Raw genomic sequence first — 19,548 nt, 5'->3', positions numbered from 1 at the left:
CATGTGACCATAACGCCACCCTTCATGATCATAAGCCAAGCTCCACTTTTCCTTTGATATGTTGTCAATCCATGTTTGAACTTCAGGAGAATGTGAACGAAATTTATTAAGACCAGCTTCAAATCTTTGCTTGCAAGGTGTATACGCTACATTTAAATAAGTTATACAGTTAATGGTGAAAAATAAATATATATTCATAGATAATGTAAAATGTAATAGTGATAACATACTTACCTAATTTCATAAGCATACTCTTCATTGCGGAATTTTTGAATCTTCTATTAAAATTGCTTGCAATGTGACGAATGCAATAAACATGGTAAGCATTAGGAGGTTGCCACCCAATATGTGGATTAGACACAGCACTTTTAATACTTTGATGGCGATCAGATATTAAACAAATTCCAGTTTTATCAGTAACATTTAGACGGATCATGGCTAAGAACCATTCCCATGTTGATAATGTTTCTCCTTCAACAATGGCAAATGCTATAGGAAGCACACTGTTATTGCCATCTTGAGTTGTACCAATAAGCAATGTTTGCTTATACTTACCATACAAAAAGGTACCGTCTACTTGTATTATAGGCTTGCAAAACTTCAAGGCTTCACGACATTGCCTAAACGACCAAAATACTCGATGAAAGACTCTGAATCTATTATCCATTACATTACCTCTCACATAATCATTGGTCTCAATTTTGTAAACTGACCCTGGAGCATGTAATTGCATGTATTCTAACCATCTTAGTAATGTTGCATAAGATTCATCCCAATCACCAAATATTGTCACAATTGCTTTTTGTTTTGCTTTCCATGCTTTTTTGTATGAAACTGAATACCCAAATTGGCCACTTATTCTCTCTTGGATTAATGAAACGGGAACAGAAGGTTCTTCTTTGACCATACCTGTCAATAAAATTAAACAATACATCTCAGCTAATGATCATATCCAAATAATTTTAAATACACAAATAAATATAATCTCAATTGAGTTTCACGTACCAATAATGCATGAACAAATAAAATTTGAATCTAACTTTTTGTGGTCTTGAGAAATCATAGTATTAATGCAGGTATGCATACCACCCCATCCCGTAATTTTCCACTTATTTGAATTTTTGGGTAGCAATGCTCTTACTTTCCAAGGACACCCGGAAATATGATTCACACACTTGACAAAATGAGTTGATGCTTTTGACTCAACCACAAAAAATGTTTGATGTTTCTTCATTGCATAATGTTTTATCGCCATCTTTACCTCCTCTTTAGAGTCAAATAGTTGTCCAACATATAATGCATCTCCTTGTACCCATAATTGTGACGAATGCAACTCCGAAAAATCCAATTCTTGATCAGGATGTTCCCAATTAATAGTAGTGTAGTGTGAACTTATGTTCCAAAAAGGTGTTATAGAATCTGTATTAAACTCAACAAATGTTAGTTAAAAATATTTAACAATTATTGTATTATATAAAATTGTACCTGCAGATTGTCCTTGCATAATGTTATTTCTTTCAGTGTTTGGAACTGTCATCATTGAATCGAAGCCATCTTCCAAATCAGTATCAGAAAAACTATCTAAAGGAATTTCTCCTTCATCTTCATAGTCATCATCGTACTCATCTTCGTCATCTGTAGATGCAGCAGCAAATATTTATTAACAAATTATAAAATTTTAAACATCATATAATTGAAATAAATATTATACATTACCTCCTCCAATTGCATACTCTTCTTCATTGTCACTAACAGACACAGTTGGAAGTGATACATTTAAACATAACAAACTTTCACCTATATGAGAAGTTTCACCAACCGCAATATCCACATATAACTCAACTACTCTTTCATGTCGTTCTTCACAAGCACTTATCATACAGTCAATGTCTTCATCATCACATACATCTAAAATTGTGTAATTTTCACTCCTTGAATCAACTAAAATTCGTGAAATTAGTCTAGAAATTACATTACTATTGCACAATTTCAATTTTGTATGTATTTTTTTTTTCAACATCTCAAAAGTAATTCCACGTTCTATTTTAATCATTTTCTTATTCCCTTCAAATATGATACCCTCATTTCCTTCGTACACTCTTCCATTCCAGTATAAAATAACCACAATTTTAGTCATCCTGTGTATCAAATTAAAAAATACAACCAAAATTATTAAAAAAGTTTACCTAAACAAATAGTAACAAAAATAATTACCACAACATTAAAATAATATATTTTTACATTTATATTTTCAATAATATTATATTAACATTAAATAAATTAAATTTATTACTACAAATATTTTTATTTATTTATAATAATAGTAAAATTATTAATTCAAATTTATTTACAATAATAAAAAAATTTAAAACAATAAATTAATAACATTTTAACCTTTTTTTTTCCAGCAGAAAAGCTCACAATTGCGTCCCCTCTCCTCACAATTGCGAAATGCAGCAGCAGAATACTCGACGTAAGCCTCTATATATTAGGAAGATAGTGTCGGCATTCTTTCAGCCGATACACAAGTGTCGCATAATTAAACCGACACACATGACTTTTGAGAGCGGTTCGAATTGAACCGCTCTCAAAAGTCCGTTTTAGAGAGCGGTTCAGGTCGAACCGCTCTCAAAAGTCAGTTTTAGAGAGCAGTTCAATTCGAACCGCTCTCAAAAGTCGTTTTAGAGAGCGGTTCCGTTACAACCGCTCTTAGTAGTCGGGTCTGACACCTGTGTCGGCATTCTTTCAGCCGATACTTGATCATGTGTCGCCAGTAGTTTTGATGACACTCACACAATCACCCTACACAGGGAATTTCTTATCAAATAACCCCATACGGATAAAATGTTTTGGATTAAACCCTATACAGGCAAAAAACCCTCATTATAGAGCTAAATATTCAGTGGATCTTGCCATAAAATAAGTAATATTTGGTAGATCTGGTGTGAATCGTTATTCTAAGGTAAGGGGAGCTTACCTTAACTATTAAACAATGTTTAGAATAATTTGGTATGTTATTACAAGAAGTTTTGAGATATTTTGTCAGATCTCTTGGATAAAAGTTATTTTCTATGCTATAACTATTGTTAATTGATTTAAAAATTGAGATTTGACTGAAATATTATGAACTGTTTTAGATGAGTTGTTGAGAATATGACTTTGTCTATGCTGCATCATGCTGAGATATATGTCTTGCATCATGCTGAGATATATGTCTTGCATCATTACAGAGTCGAGTTACACGTTTAGGTGGATAGACATGTAACGATAGAGCATGTTAAGCTGTATTGTGCTGTGCGGTCTGGATCCAAATATCGGAATGGGTCGCTCTCGAACCGACTCGATTTTTTCTGGATTACTTAGGTTGTGAAACTAGTTGGAATCATTTTCATGTTGTGCATTAGATAGACTGGGAATGCATGAGACTATCGCTGTGAGTAATATTTGGCTCTCTATATATGATTTTTCTTTTGTAAGCTCACCTTTACATTTATGTCTTTGTTGTTGTGTGCGTGTATACTACGATGATCGTGCGGTGGTACGTGAGCAAATGTAGCAGGTGTTGTAGTAGAGAAGTGTTAGAAGGTTGGAGTTGAGTAATTTTGCATTAAAGTGTTTTTCCTTATATTTGGGATCTCATATAGAAGGAGTTATGTAGTATAATTTTGTGTATTTTGAGTATTATGAACTAAATGTGATATTATGTTGTTTTGTTAGATATTTGTTGTAAGGAACTTTGTTTTATTTTAAATGAGAAGTGAATTTTTTACTTATATTGTCTATTATATATCTATCTTAAATAAGTAAATAGTGTAGAAATAATGTTCTCGGTTCCTTATAAAAAAAGGTCATGACAACTTAAGCTACTTAAGTAAATGGAGGATCTTTGAAATAAGGTGTTGTGTCCAATTTTTGCTTTAAAAAATTACAATTTATTTAAGAAAATTAGGGTCACTTAAGCGAAGCAGAAAGTATCTTGCTTAAGTGAGTAAAGATATTTGAAATATAGTATTCTCTGTCCAATATTTGCTTAACAATTTTAATAGTCATTTAAAGGGATATTAGCTTAAGCAAGGGTCACTACTACCATTCTATGTTGGCTTTAACATTCACTTAAGTTAATATGAATTGTCATTTAAATTAAACTTTTGTGCGCTTAAGCGAAAATTAAAAAGTTTGTTTAAGAAAAAAAAAACTAAACATCTAGTTCTTGTGTAAATGAGAGAGAATTCAAATTCATCACAATCCAGATTGAATGAAATTGATTGATTATTAATTTTGAAACTAATTAATAAAAAGTATTTAATTCATTAAACATATGTCAAAAAATAAAATAAATTTTAGCATAAATCACTTCAAAATTAGTAAACATGTACATGTTTTACACAAGTTTATTTATATTTTTATATTTAACTATTTTGTTTAAAAATAATTAAAAAAATAATGAATATTAAAAATTATAATATAAAGAAAACTTATAATATAATTTTTTATATTTTTTATTTATTTTAAAAAATTAATTAATAAAATTGTTGTACATATAAATTTATAATAATAAAATGCATATTTTTAATTACTTTAGTTATTATTTAATAGATAAAACTAAATAAATAAAATAAAAATGTTAAACTAAAAAGAATATGTAGGTTAAGTTAAACATAAATAAAGAAAATGTATATTTTATCCTTGTCTTTTTAAAAAACTAATATTAAATATGATTTTACATTAAAAATTATATAATTATAAGTATAAATAAAATTATATTAATTTTTAAATTTTTATTGTAAAGAAAAATAAATTAATTTTAAAAATTAACATAGATATAAATTGATTATTATATTGCATATTCTTAATTTTTAAATTTTATTGTTGATCATTACATAAATATAAAAAATAATAATTAAAATAATAGATTAAAAGAACATAAAAATGAAATTAAATAGTATAAAATTTATTAATTTTAAAATAAAAAATCTTTTTATGATCTAACAAAATTATTAGTCATGCTAAATTTTTTTTAAAAATAATTGTAATAAATAATTTATTAAATCTGCACGTGCATTGCACGAGATAGTTTATATTTTTTATAAAATAATTTTATTTAAAAATAATTAAAAAAATTATAAATATTTATTGAAAAATAAATTAGTTTATAAAATTATCATTCATATAAATTTATAATAATAAAATACATATGCTTATTTTTTAATTATTTTATTAATAGATATAAATAAATAAATTTAAAATATTAGATTTAACGGAACATATAGATTAAGTTAAAGATAAATAAAAAAATGTATATTATTTAAAAATATACTAAATCTAACTTCAATATAAATTCATTTCAAATTATATGATAAGGAGTGCAAATTAAAATATATTAATTTTTTATCGTCACAAAAAAAATAAAGTTAAGCTTAAGTAATGTTTATAGCTTTCTCATTTAATCTCCTGTTTTAATTGTTTTCCAAATAATTTTTTTAAGTTGATAAGGATAATGAAGTACGTATCTTTGTACTCTTAAATCCCAATTTCAAAATCTCTAATCTTATAATTTAAATTTTATTTAAAAATCTAAAATATATTATGCAATTAATGACAAACAAATCAAAATAATAATAATTTGAATGATTAGATTGAAAAATATTAAAAAGAAAAAATCAAATAAAAAACACTAAATTTATTAAAAACTAAAACCTTGTTAAGTTACTAGGTTAGTAAATCCGTGATTTTTATTTTTATTTTTATTTTTTGATGTCTGTGATATTGAACACATGCTCTAGTCTCATTATAGGCCACTGAAACTTGAGTCACAGAAATTAGCTAGTAGACTTGATTTTTCACTTAGAGGCAAGGAATTCAGGGGAAGAAGGGCCATGTAGGAATACGGTCTAAAAATAAGGTCAAAACAAAGGAAGGTTTACAATACTAACAAATATTACTCTATTCTATTCCTACATGAATTAAACTATTTGATATCAATGTTGGTCTTCATCCATAGAATACAATATCCTCTCTGCATATTTAAAAACTGGAGAACCTTTCTTGGTCATTTCAACGATTTGCCTTATCAATTGCTGTTCTACCTCACCATCAAAACCACAACTTTCAACTTCAGTACCATCTAATTCACAAATGCTAGAATTCCCTTCCAACATGGTCACCTTGCTAAAAGAGAGCTCACTTGCAGGATAAGTTGCGGCACCATTTGCTCCTCCGTGTTGAACCTCAAATGCATGCCAATCTTGTGAATGTGAACCTTCTTTGTGGTCACCACTATCATAGATCTCTGAGGGTGAATTTTCTTCAGAGTCATTTATCTTTATTAATTCTTCATAGGCCTCATTGTATGCATCGAGAGCTTCACCTGATAAATTGAGAACTAAGGGCTGGGACATAGGATCCCAGTCTTCATTTCCTTTGGTAAAGGAAGATACCTTTTCGAAATGACCCTCCTGATCCAATTCCAAAAGTCGTACTTTCCTTTGGCTGCTTTCAAGTGCAATCTCAAGTTCCTTCACGCGTTGCTCAAGTTGGGATTGTTTAACTTCATGCAAACGCAAACTCAGCTCATGAGGCAAAACTGCATAGTTACCAGGTAGAGGTGTTGGGTCACTGGCATCATCATTTGATTTTAGAGGGACAAAATCATTGCCACCGATCCTGTCAGCTCTTAAATCACCTTGAGCAAAATCTGCTACAAACTCTGGGTCAAGCTGCAAGAATTTGTGCACCATTAACAACCATGAACCCATTTAAGAACCCTTAACTTCAACCAGAAAAGCAATGGAGCAAAATATAGGATTTAATACTTGCAAAATAAAATGCATTGGAACTTTCAAGAGAAACAAGGCATATAAATTTGGGCAAAGGAAGCTAAAACCAATGTCTACACCATGCAAGGATTTCTTGTTTTGTTACTCAACACACCAATGCAAATCAGTAGCTAGGAATTTTCAGTTACTGATACAATGCTGATTTCTAGTAGAATAAATTAGTCATATGAATTAGAAACCTCTGCTGCAGCTTAAATCAGAAAAGTGGAAGCTCCTTGCATTTGTCATTCATGTTACAGATCAAGGTTATACTCCATAAAGCTGAAAACAGGAAGGAGTTCAGCAATATAATATGTCTTTAAGGCACATAAATCAGGAGGGGCCATCTCCATTCTATTTTTTGTTATTTCCACTACCGTCGAGGATGAGAAAAACTCAACTAGGAGGTGCACACATGGAAAAACTAACAATAAAATACACCAAACTGATGAATTTCAAGACAATGATTTGTCCCAAAGAGGAACATTCAATTGCTAGAAAAAGTGAAGAAAAACATTTATTCTTACCTCAACAAGCTCGGATAATTTTTTTTCTAGGCTTGATGCATTCATGTCCAACCCCAATCTCTCAAGTTCAGCTTCAAGCTCAGCTTCAATTTTGCTCATGGATTCTGAACTCTGTTCTACCTTCTGATCATATGATTCTTGGGAGTCAATTCTTGGTGAGTTATCCATATGTTTTTCAGGGGAAAATTCATTCAGCTCCTTCTCATAAGAGAAATGATCACATGCATCCTGTGAACCATAATTTTCATTATGTATCTCCTTCACAGTCAGTGAATCTTTCATTTCAAGTTCCTCTTGTAAATCTTGAACCAAGTTTTCTGTCTGCTTCAACAACTCTCTTAACTTGTCTATTTCTCTTTCATTTGCCATGATGGAAGTTATCATCCCAAAAGAAATCCCAAGAATGAAGAGAAATGTTGTATCTGATGAATATGGACGTGTTAAAAAATGTAGGAATTGATGTAAAACAAGACACAAATCAAGTTCCTGAGACATGATGTCCAAAAATAAAATAAATAGCAACTTAATTCATTTCAAAAATCAATATTTGCAGTTGCGGATGCAGTTGATATTTTTGGGTTAGTAAGCTAGGCTTGATCAACACATTAAAAGATCAGATTCTCTACAGTGTGCTTCAATATCATCATGAATAGAGAAACTAAGAGCTAAAATATCCCTCCAATATGTAAGAACTTTAAACTAGTTCAAAAAGCCATCCGATTTTCAATTAACTTGTAATCTGTATGTTTCTATCTCCGAGACTAGTGAATTGCATAGAAATATCAAATATCTCAAAATTCCTTTACAATTTTTCTTCTCACAATACAGGAGGAGACTGTAATTAAAAATAGAAGGCTGAGAGAAGTATACAAAACTGTATAATATCATATTGGAAGACATAAAATTTCCTGAAGAGTAACAATTGTGCTATTCCTACCACAAAAGAAAAAGTTATAAACATAAGCATGAGCAACTAATACATAAAACAAACATTTGCTACAGAGCACAAGCTAAAGAGAAGTTGTTTAAATCAAGAAATATACCACATTGAGTATGGAAGAGTTTTTCACTCAACGCATCATCAGAAGAGCTCAATCTTCGACGTCCTCCGATGACTGCATTAAATTTCATCTGTAAGGAAGGAACGCCAAATACATTTTCGTCCTTTACTTGACTAGCTTCTTTATGCAACTTATGTTCCTTGCTTCCAAATGATGCACTGAACAAATTATTATTTGGTCTGTTGATTATTTGGCTTCCATTGCTTACAAGAAATGATCTTGTAGTTGTGGATGGGGACGAAAAAGAACTAAAGACGTATTCTGTTTCAGCATGCTCCTTGTATAGCTGAGCCATGCAGCAACTTTCTAAGGAACTTAAACGTCTACTAACACGCCCAGACAAACGCTTCGTCTTGAGAAAGGTTTTATGACCAGAAGAGTTACGAATAGGAACCACTTCAACAGAAGAATCGGGAAGAAAGAAACCACAATTGCCAACAATATCAGAAGAGCCTGGCATATGTCCATCTTTAACATCCTTAAACTTATCATCATACGGTGCTAAAGACACTGCTAAGTTCAATATAGATAGGACATCAAGCTTGTTATAATTACGGAAGTGTCTTATTTGTTCACTATTAAGCCCTTTGTTAGAAGCTACTTCTCCTGTCAAAAGAGTACCAGGTGTGTTCAGATCTGAGGACTTCACATCTGAATAAACATCTCTTCGTGCTTGTTTGGAGAAGGGAAAGGGGCTGCTCGGGGACTCAGGATTCTCAAAACATGAATTCTCTAAAGCGGAAAGGCAAGTGCTGTTGCCACTTTTTGAGTTCCTGTTCCAATATTTAGCTAAACACCCAGCTCCAGCGGCTGCTGCAACAACCCACAAATCCATTTCACCCTCCCTGCCACAGCCACTACCCCAACTCCACAGTACAATTCACTATCTTTCTTTCAATAATTAGCACCAAACAGCCAAGGGAAGAACTTTCCATGAATTAGAGAAATCCCCTTCGACTGTTCTTGTAATAACAAACTAAATAATCAACAGCTCAAAATCACTTCATACTAAACAACAATACCACAATCCCTGATTGACAAAACTCATATTCTCCTCCTTAATCAAACCAAGCCCCCACCATTCACTACTCTAACCATAAGAAACCACTCTCCAAGTTCAAGCAATGTGAACCATTAACCAACAATACTTGAAAACACAAAACTAGGCAAATAAACAAATAAAAATGCCCAAAGAAAGGGAACAAGAAGAAATAATCAAAAGGGAAAATTCATAACTTTCTACCAACTTTCAAATGCCAGAGACAACCACCACCCAATGAAAATTTTCCAGAGAGAAACACGCAATTCAAAAAACGAAAAACAAAACAAAACATTTGAGCAACAGAAACCAGAAGCTATATCCCCTTAAAAGTAGCCTCTTCACTTCAAAATCCGTTTTGGCCAAAAAATACAATCGAAGCAAATGCCCCACAATTTATAACAATAACAAATGAACACGGCCTTTGTTGCTGCTAGTTTTCTGGCATTGGATAAAAGAGAGAAGAATTTTCTTTCTTTCTTTCTTTCTTTTAAATTCCTAGCTCGTGAAATGAAATCTAAGACATGAAATATTGTCGAATCTCGCAGGTTGGAAACGTCGAAACATAAAGAACGAGACACGCTACACCGTTATCTCTACGGAACAAACACAACATGTTCTCACGAAAGGAAAGCACTGGTCGCTTATGCCTAATAACATTTCGCAACATAATAAATAAACATTTATTTATCCGCAGAGAAATTTGGACGCTGTTTTTTTTTAATATATATATTGTTATTATTATTATTATTATTATTATCTCTGTCTCTTTCTCTCTCCAGATTTTATAGGGTTCACTGGAGTCTCATCCACAATTCCACATTGCCATTGCCATTGCCATTGCCACTTGTCTAAGAAAAATTAAGAGAAGGAATAATAACCGTAATAAAGAAGGAAAGTGTCTCACTATGTTTTCTCTATCCCGGCTTTCATTTTTCATTTTTTAGTCAACTTTTTATTTGCCTCACAAATAATATTTTTAACTAAAAATTAAATCTTTTTAAAACATATTATAAAGATTTTGTATACATGAGTAAGAATTAAACTAACATATTTAACACATTTAATTATTTATTAATATGTCACATTTTATTAGTAGGGATGAAAATAAACTTGATTTTGTATAAACAAGTCTTACCTATCTAATAATTTTAAAACTTAAACATGACCTATTATTTGTTATAAGCTTTTTATTAAGTTCAACTTTACTTTTAAAAAAGTCTGATGTAGTCTATTAACTTTTTTAATAGCTTATTTCATATCGAAACATTTAATAGGTCATTAAATTTTCTTATAAATAGATTATTAAATAATCTAAATAGGTATTTCTTTTAAAAGTTATAAAATTTATATCTAAATAAATTATGAAAAAAATAATTCAACACCTTGAATATGTATAATAAAATTACATATTATTATTTATTATTTTAAAATCACATATTTAATTTAAATAAATAAATTACTACACATACAAAAAATACAGTAATATAAATATCAATTTATAAATTATTAAACAAATCTAGTAGCATAAAATTTTACACATTAAATCAATAAATACAATATACCTAAATAAGTTTTAGACCTAAAATTAGCAAATGCAACAAACAAAAATCTAACATGCACAAATAACAATATTCTTTAACTTTAACGAAAAGCATTAAGATTTTTAATTTAAAATTTTATTATTTTAAAATTTAATTAATTTAATATATTATTATATTATAATTTTTATATAAAATTATTTAATATATTATTATAAATTTTATAAATTTTAAATAGGTTATTCTAACAAACCTAATAAATTTTTTTCTAAGTTCAAGTCTGTCCTATTTAATTAATTAAACTTTTTAAAAAGCCTAAATTAAGCCTATTAATTAAATAGATTAGAGTGGACTAGACTTTAAAAAGGTTAGGCAATCCTCTGTGTACAATTTAACCTATTTTTATTTCTATTTGTTAGTTTTATTGTCTTTGTCAAATTTTTATAAATATAATTTTTTATATTTTTAAAATGATATAAAAAAAACCTTTATTTTAAATAATATTACAAACAAAAGTGTTTTGTTTGAGATTAAGAAAGTAATATATGATTAATAATTTCTTTATATATCTCTTAATAATTATTTAAGTTTCAAAATTTTAAAACAATAATTCAATATTATTGACATTATTATTATTATTATTATTATTATTATTATTATTATTGAGTTTTGTTTGATATTTAGTTATGGATAGAGCATAATTGAGTATAATAAAATAAAATAGAATTGAATGAATTTAAAATACTACTCCATTATTTGGATATTCATAAAATGCCTAAATAAATTTTTTAATTTTAGATTTTATAAATTATTTAACTTTATTTTCTCTTAAAGGATTTTTTATACTTTTGATTGTTATGTTTTTATAAATTTTTATTATTGATGTAGTTGATAAAAAAAAACTGCACATATCAATTTTTAATTAAATCACATTAGTTATGTAAGACTAAAAATAAAATTTTCTAAAAAGATAAATAATTAAAAAATATTTATAAATACTAAATAAATTTTTTACTAAAATATAAAAATGAAAAATATATTCAAACCTCTTATCAAATAATCTATATTCTTAAAAAATACACGAAATGAGATATAATTTATGTCATTATTTATCATTTCATTTGATAAAGAATATTAGTAAAAATATTATTTTTTATTGATCAATATTTTAAAGTTTTAAAATAATTATTAATTTACAAGACAAGTATTTAAAAATCATTAAAATTATTATTAATATTTTTCTACCCAAAATCCAACACAATCTTATTTATAATATAAAAAGTATATTACTAAAATCATCTTGATTATTTATAATATTTCATAAGGCTTAATTATAATTTTTAATTTTATAAAAGTAACATTATTTATAATAATTTTTTAAAGTTTTTTTTTAAGATTTAGTTGTAAGATTTAATCTTTGCCATCAAGTTAAATGATAAGATGGCTTACAAAGATTCAGCATATTACTTTCATGTGACAATCTTAAACTCATGGCACTACTTAACCAGAAAAAAGATTTGTTGAAGTGAAAAAACTTGATAAATTAGATAAAAATTAATATTTGTAAAAAAGTCTTTAGAAATATCAATATCTAAATTGTAACACCTTAAATTTAATTTTTAAAATAAATAAATAAATTTTTCAATAAGTAGGAATAAATAAAAATTTTCATTCAATTAGTTCATAATACATTGTTTCAATAAAGTCTCTTAAAATAAGGATAGATTATAAGTTTGAATCAAATCAATACTACAGGACTAATTTAAAGATATTAGAATTTTTAAAATAAATTTCTAAGTCCTATAGCAGTTTCATCTATCCTTTCACTGAACCCGGTGCTAATCGTATTGGTCACCTAAAAAATAAACGTAAGGGTGAGTACTCTACACTATCAAATACGCATAAGCATAAAGATTCACCTCGTATACTTCCATACATTTCCAACATAATTTAAATCATTCATCAACAAATACAAAGTAATAATTTAAATATTTCATTCTTGTTTATATACAAGTGCGCTCACTGCACCATCAAACAATCCATACACGCATGTGCGCTCACTACACGTTGGCTATGCTCACTGTCGCAATGTGATAACAGATTTCTAATGCCCTCAACTTTAAGGACTTACTCAGTTCACACCATGGATGGTCGCCGGATAGCTCCCACTCCACAGATACAACGTGTGTCGTACTGAGCCTTTGAGCAAAGGTGTTGTTAGAGGTCGAGTCAGGAGGAGAGCGTGTAGTCTGTGATACACCCATACTCACTGTTGGTATCATCACCACCCTCTCTTTCCTAAGGTATTTCTACCGCCCCCATCTTCCACATCTCGAGTGTATCGCTGAACCATTTATAGTTGTCCAACCAATTCAAACACAATCATACTCAGAATGCCATCACACATATTCTCTCCCCATTTCATAATATCTAATATCAATCAACAACATGTCTAAGCATTTCACCCACATTATCAATTACATTATGACATTCAATTTCACCCATGACACGTCTGCCCACATTCAATCACATTATACTTAAACATCAAATCTCATCAAAACTCCATTACAATCAAATTGCTACATCACACACATTATGCTCAATATCCATCACACTATAACCTACGCAATTCTTTCACCGCAAATCTCAATACAATCAAGTCATTTTCGTTAAAGCACTCATCTTCTAATATTCCAATCATTCCTATTCACAAACATAATCATACAAACGAATTCTAAGCATAAAGAGATAGGGTAGAGTCCCCTCTTACCTTAGAATGAAGACCCAACACAAAACTCAACAATGGAAATGCTCCCCACACAGATTTCATCCTAGGTACATGAAAGAATTCCATGAGAAACCAAAAAGAGCCGAGAAAATAAAGAATAGAGACGAAAACCAAAATCCTAGCCATCAAAACTTATCTCCAAACGTGATTTCAGCTTTCAATCTTGCTTACTAATGGCTTTGAAGGCAGTTTAATCGGTGAAAACGAGTCAGGAGTTGAGAGAATTAAAGAGATTTCAAAGAGAGGAATGAAAAATGAATTTTTCAAACCTTAAAACCCTCAAATACCCTTTTGGTCGTGATATTCTCGCTATAGCGAGATATCTCATCTCGCTGCAGCGATATCCCCTCTTGCTATAGTGAAAATATTAGAAAAATTATACTCTAATTTTTGCAAAATTTCGCTACAGCGAGACCCTCTCGCTACAGTGAGACTACACTATTCTCACTACAGCGAGAGGCTCAATAAAAGTAGTACTTTTATTCATATCATATATTCATATCATCACATACATCAAATACACATTCAAATAGAACTCCACAATTTATATTAATATATAAAATATCATTACAAAATTTGGGGCGTTACACATAACAAAGTAAATAAGGATTCTAATGGTGAACACAAAGAGAATGCAGCCAATGACGATGATGTTAAAGAGGATGAGAAAGCCAATGTGGGAATAAAGAAAGATGGAGAAGGGTTGAGCAAGGGAGACAAGAAATGAGAAGAAGGCATATCCCTAAAGAAAGGGGATTAAGGTTCTAGGAAACTTTTTTTTAAAATATTTAAAACGCGTTTAAGGACTTATTTATAAATATTAAATTTAAATAATAAAATATTAAAATAATAAATAACATGGCAGTGACATGGTAATAATAAATTGAACCTTTGTGAACTAATTCATCATTTAATGAAAAAGATTTAACAAAAAAAACTAAATTTTAGCATTTAATAAAAATCAAGGGTTAAATCTTAACAAAAACTTTTTAAAAACTTATAACAATAAGTACTACTTTTATAAAGACTAATAAATCTAGATTTTGACATGCTCTTAAAACATATATTTATGTGTGATTATTATTTTATTAGTATTTTACATTAATTATTGTATTAATTGTGTAATTTAGTATAAAAAATCACAATTGAGTTTTTGGTATATTTTGAGACAAAATTGGATGGAAAATAGGGCTTCGTCGCATCCAGTAGGCTCATACCCTAACAACCAACACAAGAGTGCTTTGTCGTGCATATTGCTTTGCATAGTCGTGCTCATGTGCAAAAAGTCAAATTTCGAAGAAATATTAAAATTTTGAAACTCTATTAAAGGAATTCAAAGAGCAGTCACTTAAGCATCTTTTTTCACCTTTCTAACATGGCTTTTTGACATCTTTAATCTTGGTATTATCCAGTTGCTGACGGTTATTGGAGCTTTGGGAGCACGTCTTAGAAGTAAGAGCTCTCTCTATCTCTTCTCCATTGGAGAATCCTTTAGTTTGCATTTACCTTTGAAATAACTATGGATCAGTTTATTATTATTGGGCTTTTCTATCACGGTGAATCCCTTGCATTATATTTGTATGTTCGAAAGTGACAATTTTCAAACATTAATTAATTATATTGTAGGCAACCATATTACAGATAGTTAATAGATCTATTGGGTAAAATTAAACAAATGATTAAGTGAATCAAACTTAGTTCTTCTCCTTCAATTGTTATTAAATTAATATTTCATAGGCTCTTTATGCTTTCTCTTCCATTTACTTGCATGACCATTGGGGTAATAACTTAGGAAAAATGTTATTAGCATTATTGATGCGATATCTAAAATGTCAAAGTATGCCAAATTCTTAAAAGAAATCTTAAGTAACAAAACAAGGCTAAACAAGCGCAAGCTTGTAAACTTAAATGAAGAATATTTAGCTATAGTCCTTAGAAAACTTTTGCTAAGTTTAAGGACCCATGAAGTTTTACTATCCCTTATACCATTGGAAAAACTTATATTGATGCAACATTAACCTTATGCCATATTTTGTTTCCAAGAAACTTGGAATGGATAAACTTAAACTAACCTCCGTGTTACTCAGTTGATAGATAAGTCGATCATATACCTTAAAGGTATAGTGAAAATGTGCTTGTGAAGGTTGGATATTTCATATTTCTTGTTGATTTTATGGTGCTTGACATGGAAGAGGATGATGAGAATCCCATTATCTTAGACGGACTTTTATTAGCTACTGCAAAACCATCATAAATGTTCAAGAAGGAAAGCTCACTTTAATTTCATATTTTTTTAAATTTAAAAAAATAAATTAATTTTTTTTATAATTAAAAATAATTTTTATATGAAGCAATACTTTAAAAACTTATTTTATAATCATTTATTATTTTTCAACAGATACACTTATTCATGAAAAAAATAAAAAACATAATTAAACTTATTTCATAATAACTCGAATCATTCTTTTTTTGCGTAAAATACTTGCTAGTAATTAAAGTAAAGACAACGTTCATCTTCCTATATTTTCTTCTACCCAGCTTTTGCCCTTTTCAATTTCGTTGCTCATTTTTTTTCAACCTTTTATTTGCATACCTAATGAATATTTTGAATTGACAATTCAATTTTTTTTCAAGTAGAAAATTTATTAAAATAAAATTTATTGTTTATTATATATACATATATTAGTTAAATTGATATAATATCGAAGGTGCCCAAGTATTCGGAAATGTCACATTTTGTTGGTTCCATTAACCTTAATTTGTCAATTTTTTTTAATTCAATTTTTTATCAATTATTTTTTAGAAATGATATAAAAAATGAGAAACTTTTAAATCAATAATGTTATTGAAAAGATGCTTTGTTTCAGGTGATGAAAGTATATATCAAAGGCTTGCATAAAATATTTTTTATTATTATTTTGGATTTGACTGTATATCTATTTCCTAAGAGTTCTGTTATTATTAGTTTGTTTCTTTACAAACTTTACGAAAAGGTTAGATTATTGATTATTCAGTACTGAATGCCCCAACCTGAGTAAGATAGATAAGGACATACCACTAGTCATGTCTCTAAAATATTATATATATATATATATATATATATATATATATATATATATATATATATTACAAAATTATGTTTTGACACCTAATGGGGTGTAATAACAACAGTTGGTTTAGAAAAAAATAGAAAAAAGTAAAGAAAAAGTATTAAATATATTGTGTGACTTGATAAAAATAAATAAATAAAGAATGGATATAAAAATAAGGTGTAGAAAAATCAAAATTATTATACCAAGATTAAAAGTTTATGACAAAACTTAACTATAATATTATATGTACTGTTACTATTTTTTTTTTTATTAGTTAGAGTTTATTTTTTTTTAATAATTTGTATAGTAAAAGTTCATATATTAGCACTAAATCTAATTCTAATTAAAAAAATGTTACTAAATTATCGACCTAAAATTTGTCCTTAGGTTTAACGGTCAAAAACTTGGCTTGAAAGAATGGATTTACTTTTTGCTGTTCTCAATTTCTATACATAAATATCTTTAGTAGCCGTCTATTGAAGTCTATGATATATATGTTTTAGCCTTTTAAAGAAAACATCTCCATTTTTATTAAACTTCATATTTTTTTAATAAGTGCATTAAAAGAACATGTAATATATATTATGAAATGTTATTATGCAGTATTTACAAAAGTAAAAATTTAATTTTTATGTTTTTAATATAATAAACATATTTTTACTTTTCTTTTAGAAATTAGTTATATATTTCATTAATCGGTATCTTTAAGTTATTATTAAAAAATAAAAAATAATAAATTTTAATTAAATATTGAGGTTAGATTGCATTGAATATTATAGTAAAATGTGCAGGTGACACGTTTCTATAAAATCTTTCTGTTTTTAATTATTTAATCAATATTTTAAATAATTAGCATTCTCCATTCTAAATTTTAATGCTTTCAATAAGACACTAGTTGACCAGATTTTTCATTAGTTACTATTTGTCTTTTTGAAAGAATTAAAATTTGTAAATTTGGTGTTATTAGAAATTTTACTTTAGATAAATTATCATATATTATTTAATAGTTTTCATAATAATATATTGTGGGATAAAATATAGACGATTTTAAACTGATTTGCATCAAAATTAAACCCTTTGGTGAAATAAAAAAAATATTAAAGATAATTATGATAATAATGGATACGTAAACAGTAATTTCATTTCATTTGGACTTTAACCTTTGTCGCGTGAAGGAAGTGAAAAAGTTTCTCCTTGTATTATTGGATTCTGACTCTCTCTCAATAAGTATGCATTTGATGATATTATTTTTCTGTCCCACGGATTTATGTCTAACCTATTGTTCACACATTAGCACACAATTACTCAATAGTTTCAGACAAATCTTACGCTTTTCAAAGTGATTATTATTCAACTAAAATTGAATGTATTTGAGGTCAGTGTATATTTAAATAATAATGTAGAAACTTTTAGAGGGTCTTTCTTGACCCAAAACATTATAAATTAAATTTAAAACTAAATTTGTAAAAAAAAAAAAAAAAACTACTTTATAGACTATACTTTTAAAGATTTGATATTGGCTGCATGTATAATAGAGTTTCATTAAATGAAACAAAATCTACTTTAGTGATCTTTATATTTTTCAGAAAGATAGTATTTTATTATTGATGGAGAGGTATCCTTGATAATTAGTATATGCAAAAGAAAATTTCCTTTGAGAAATGGATAGATATATGACTGAAATAATCGATCAAAATGTACAGACTCGGGAAAATATATTTATAATTTATATAATATGAGAAGCTAAGAACCCTATTCATTTAGCTTGGTTTAGGCCTCTGAATGTCTTAGATATTGTTGCAATAAGCACGAGATAAGTGTAGGAAATTATACAACATGAAATCAGCTGTGAGAAGATAGAGACCTGAAGTCCTGAACCTATTTTTTTATTTTATTATTATTGGATGCCAAAACCTTTATTTATGACAAGAGAATCAAACCACATACGATAAAAGATTGAATCGAGGAAGGCCCACAAATAATGAAATTAGTTTCAAACATTAATGGCGACTAGAACATTTTGTTAACGTTGACAACTAAGGATTTTGATTACCTGGTCGAGAAAATCATTAACTACCAAAATGGATATTTAAGTACTACTTCAATAAATACTTGTACGTTACGGGTATCTGTTGGGTGACACGGATGGATTCTGAGATGGACAATTCTTAAGCTGCTATATATACTTTAAGTTTTTTTTTTTGGTGTGTTTTTATCAGTTTTAATATTTCATACAATATAAATTAATATTTAAAATTGAAATATTTGAATAGTGAGATAAAATTATAGCTAAATTAAAAATAATAATAAAACTACTTGAGTTATCTCACTTAGATTTTGTTCTTTATTCTTATTTTTTATAAACTTTTCTTTAAGATTTTGTTTTGAACATGACTCCCTTATCATAACATTTGATGGGTTCTTATAAAAATAGTCAATAACTCCCATAAGTATTGTTCAACTTACTTTTGTTAGTTTTATGATAAAACTTATTAAATAAATTATTTTCAATTTATTCTAATTAAATTTAAAATTTAATTTATAACATATGTTTTAATATGATAAAAATCTAATTGAATATCCACCAAATTAAATTATTTATATAAATGCACCCTAAATTTTAATTTATCAAGAAGAAAATAAAATGACAATTAGGAAGAGAAGACAGAAAATGTTGTACCCTGC

At 28.2% G+C, this 19,548-nt stretch overlaps 1 protein-coding gene across 1 annotated transcript; it reads right to left on the bottom strand.

Annotated features, from left to right (window-relative positions):
* Positions 1 to 5,808: 5,808 nt before the first annotated feature.
* On the bottom strand, positions 5,809 to 10,142 carry LOC113852391. The gene is made up of 3 exons (XM_027482613.1): positions 8,386 to 10,142; positions 7,343 to 7,764; positions 5,809 to 6,716 (listed from the first exon to the last, which is right to left on the bottom strand). Exons 1-3 carry the CDS (start codon positions 9,236 to 9,238, stop codon positions 5,979 to 5,981), a joined length of 2,013 nt encoding a protein of 670 aa, XP_027338414.1. The 5' UTR covers positions 9,239 to 10,142; the 3' UTR covers positions 5,809 to 5,978.
* Between the last annotated feature and the right edge of the window lie 9,406 nt (positions 10,143 to 19,548).

Source organism: Abrus precatorius, unplaced genomic scaffold (genome assembly GCF_003935025.1).
Source record: "Abrus precatorius isolate BTA unplaced genomic scaffold, Abrus_2018 Scaffold10, whole genome shotgun sequence".
Classification (NCBI taxonomy): domain Eukaryota; kingdom Viridiplantae; phylum Streptophyta; class Magnoliopsida; order Fabales; family Fabaceae; genus Abrus; species Abrus precatorius.
This window is presented reverse-complemented; position numbering and strand designations above follow the sequence as displayed.

Excerpts from the sequence above, each read along its gene's own strand:
- LOC113852391 (XM_027482613.1), bottom strand. The coding sequence starts at position 9,238 with ATGGATTTGTGGGTTGTTGCAGCAGCCGCTGGAGCTGGGTGTTTAGCT. Across the intron at positions 7,765-8,385 it reads ACTCTTCCATACTCAATGTG|ATACAACATTTCTCTTCATT; the intron begins GTATATTTCTTG and ends CATATTCATCAG. Across the intron at positions 6,717-7,342 it reads AATTATCCGAGCTTGTTGAG|CTTGACCCAGAGTTTGTAGC; the intron begins GTAAGAATAAAT and ends AAATTCTTGCAG.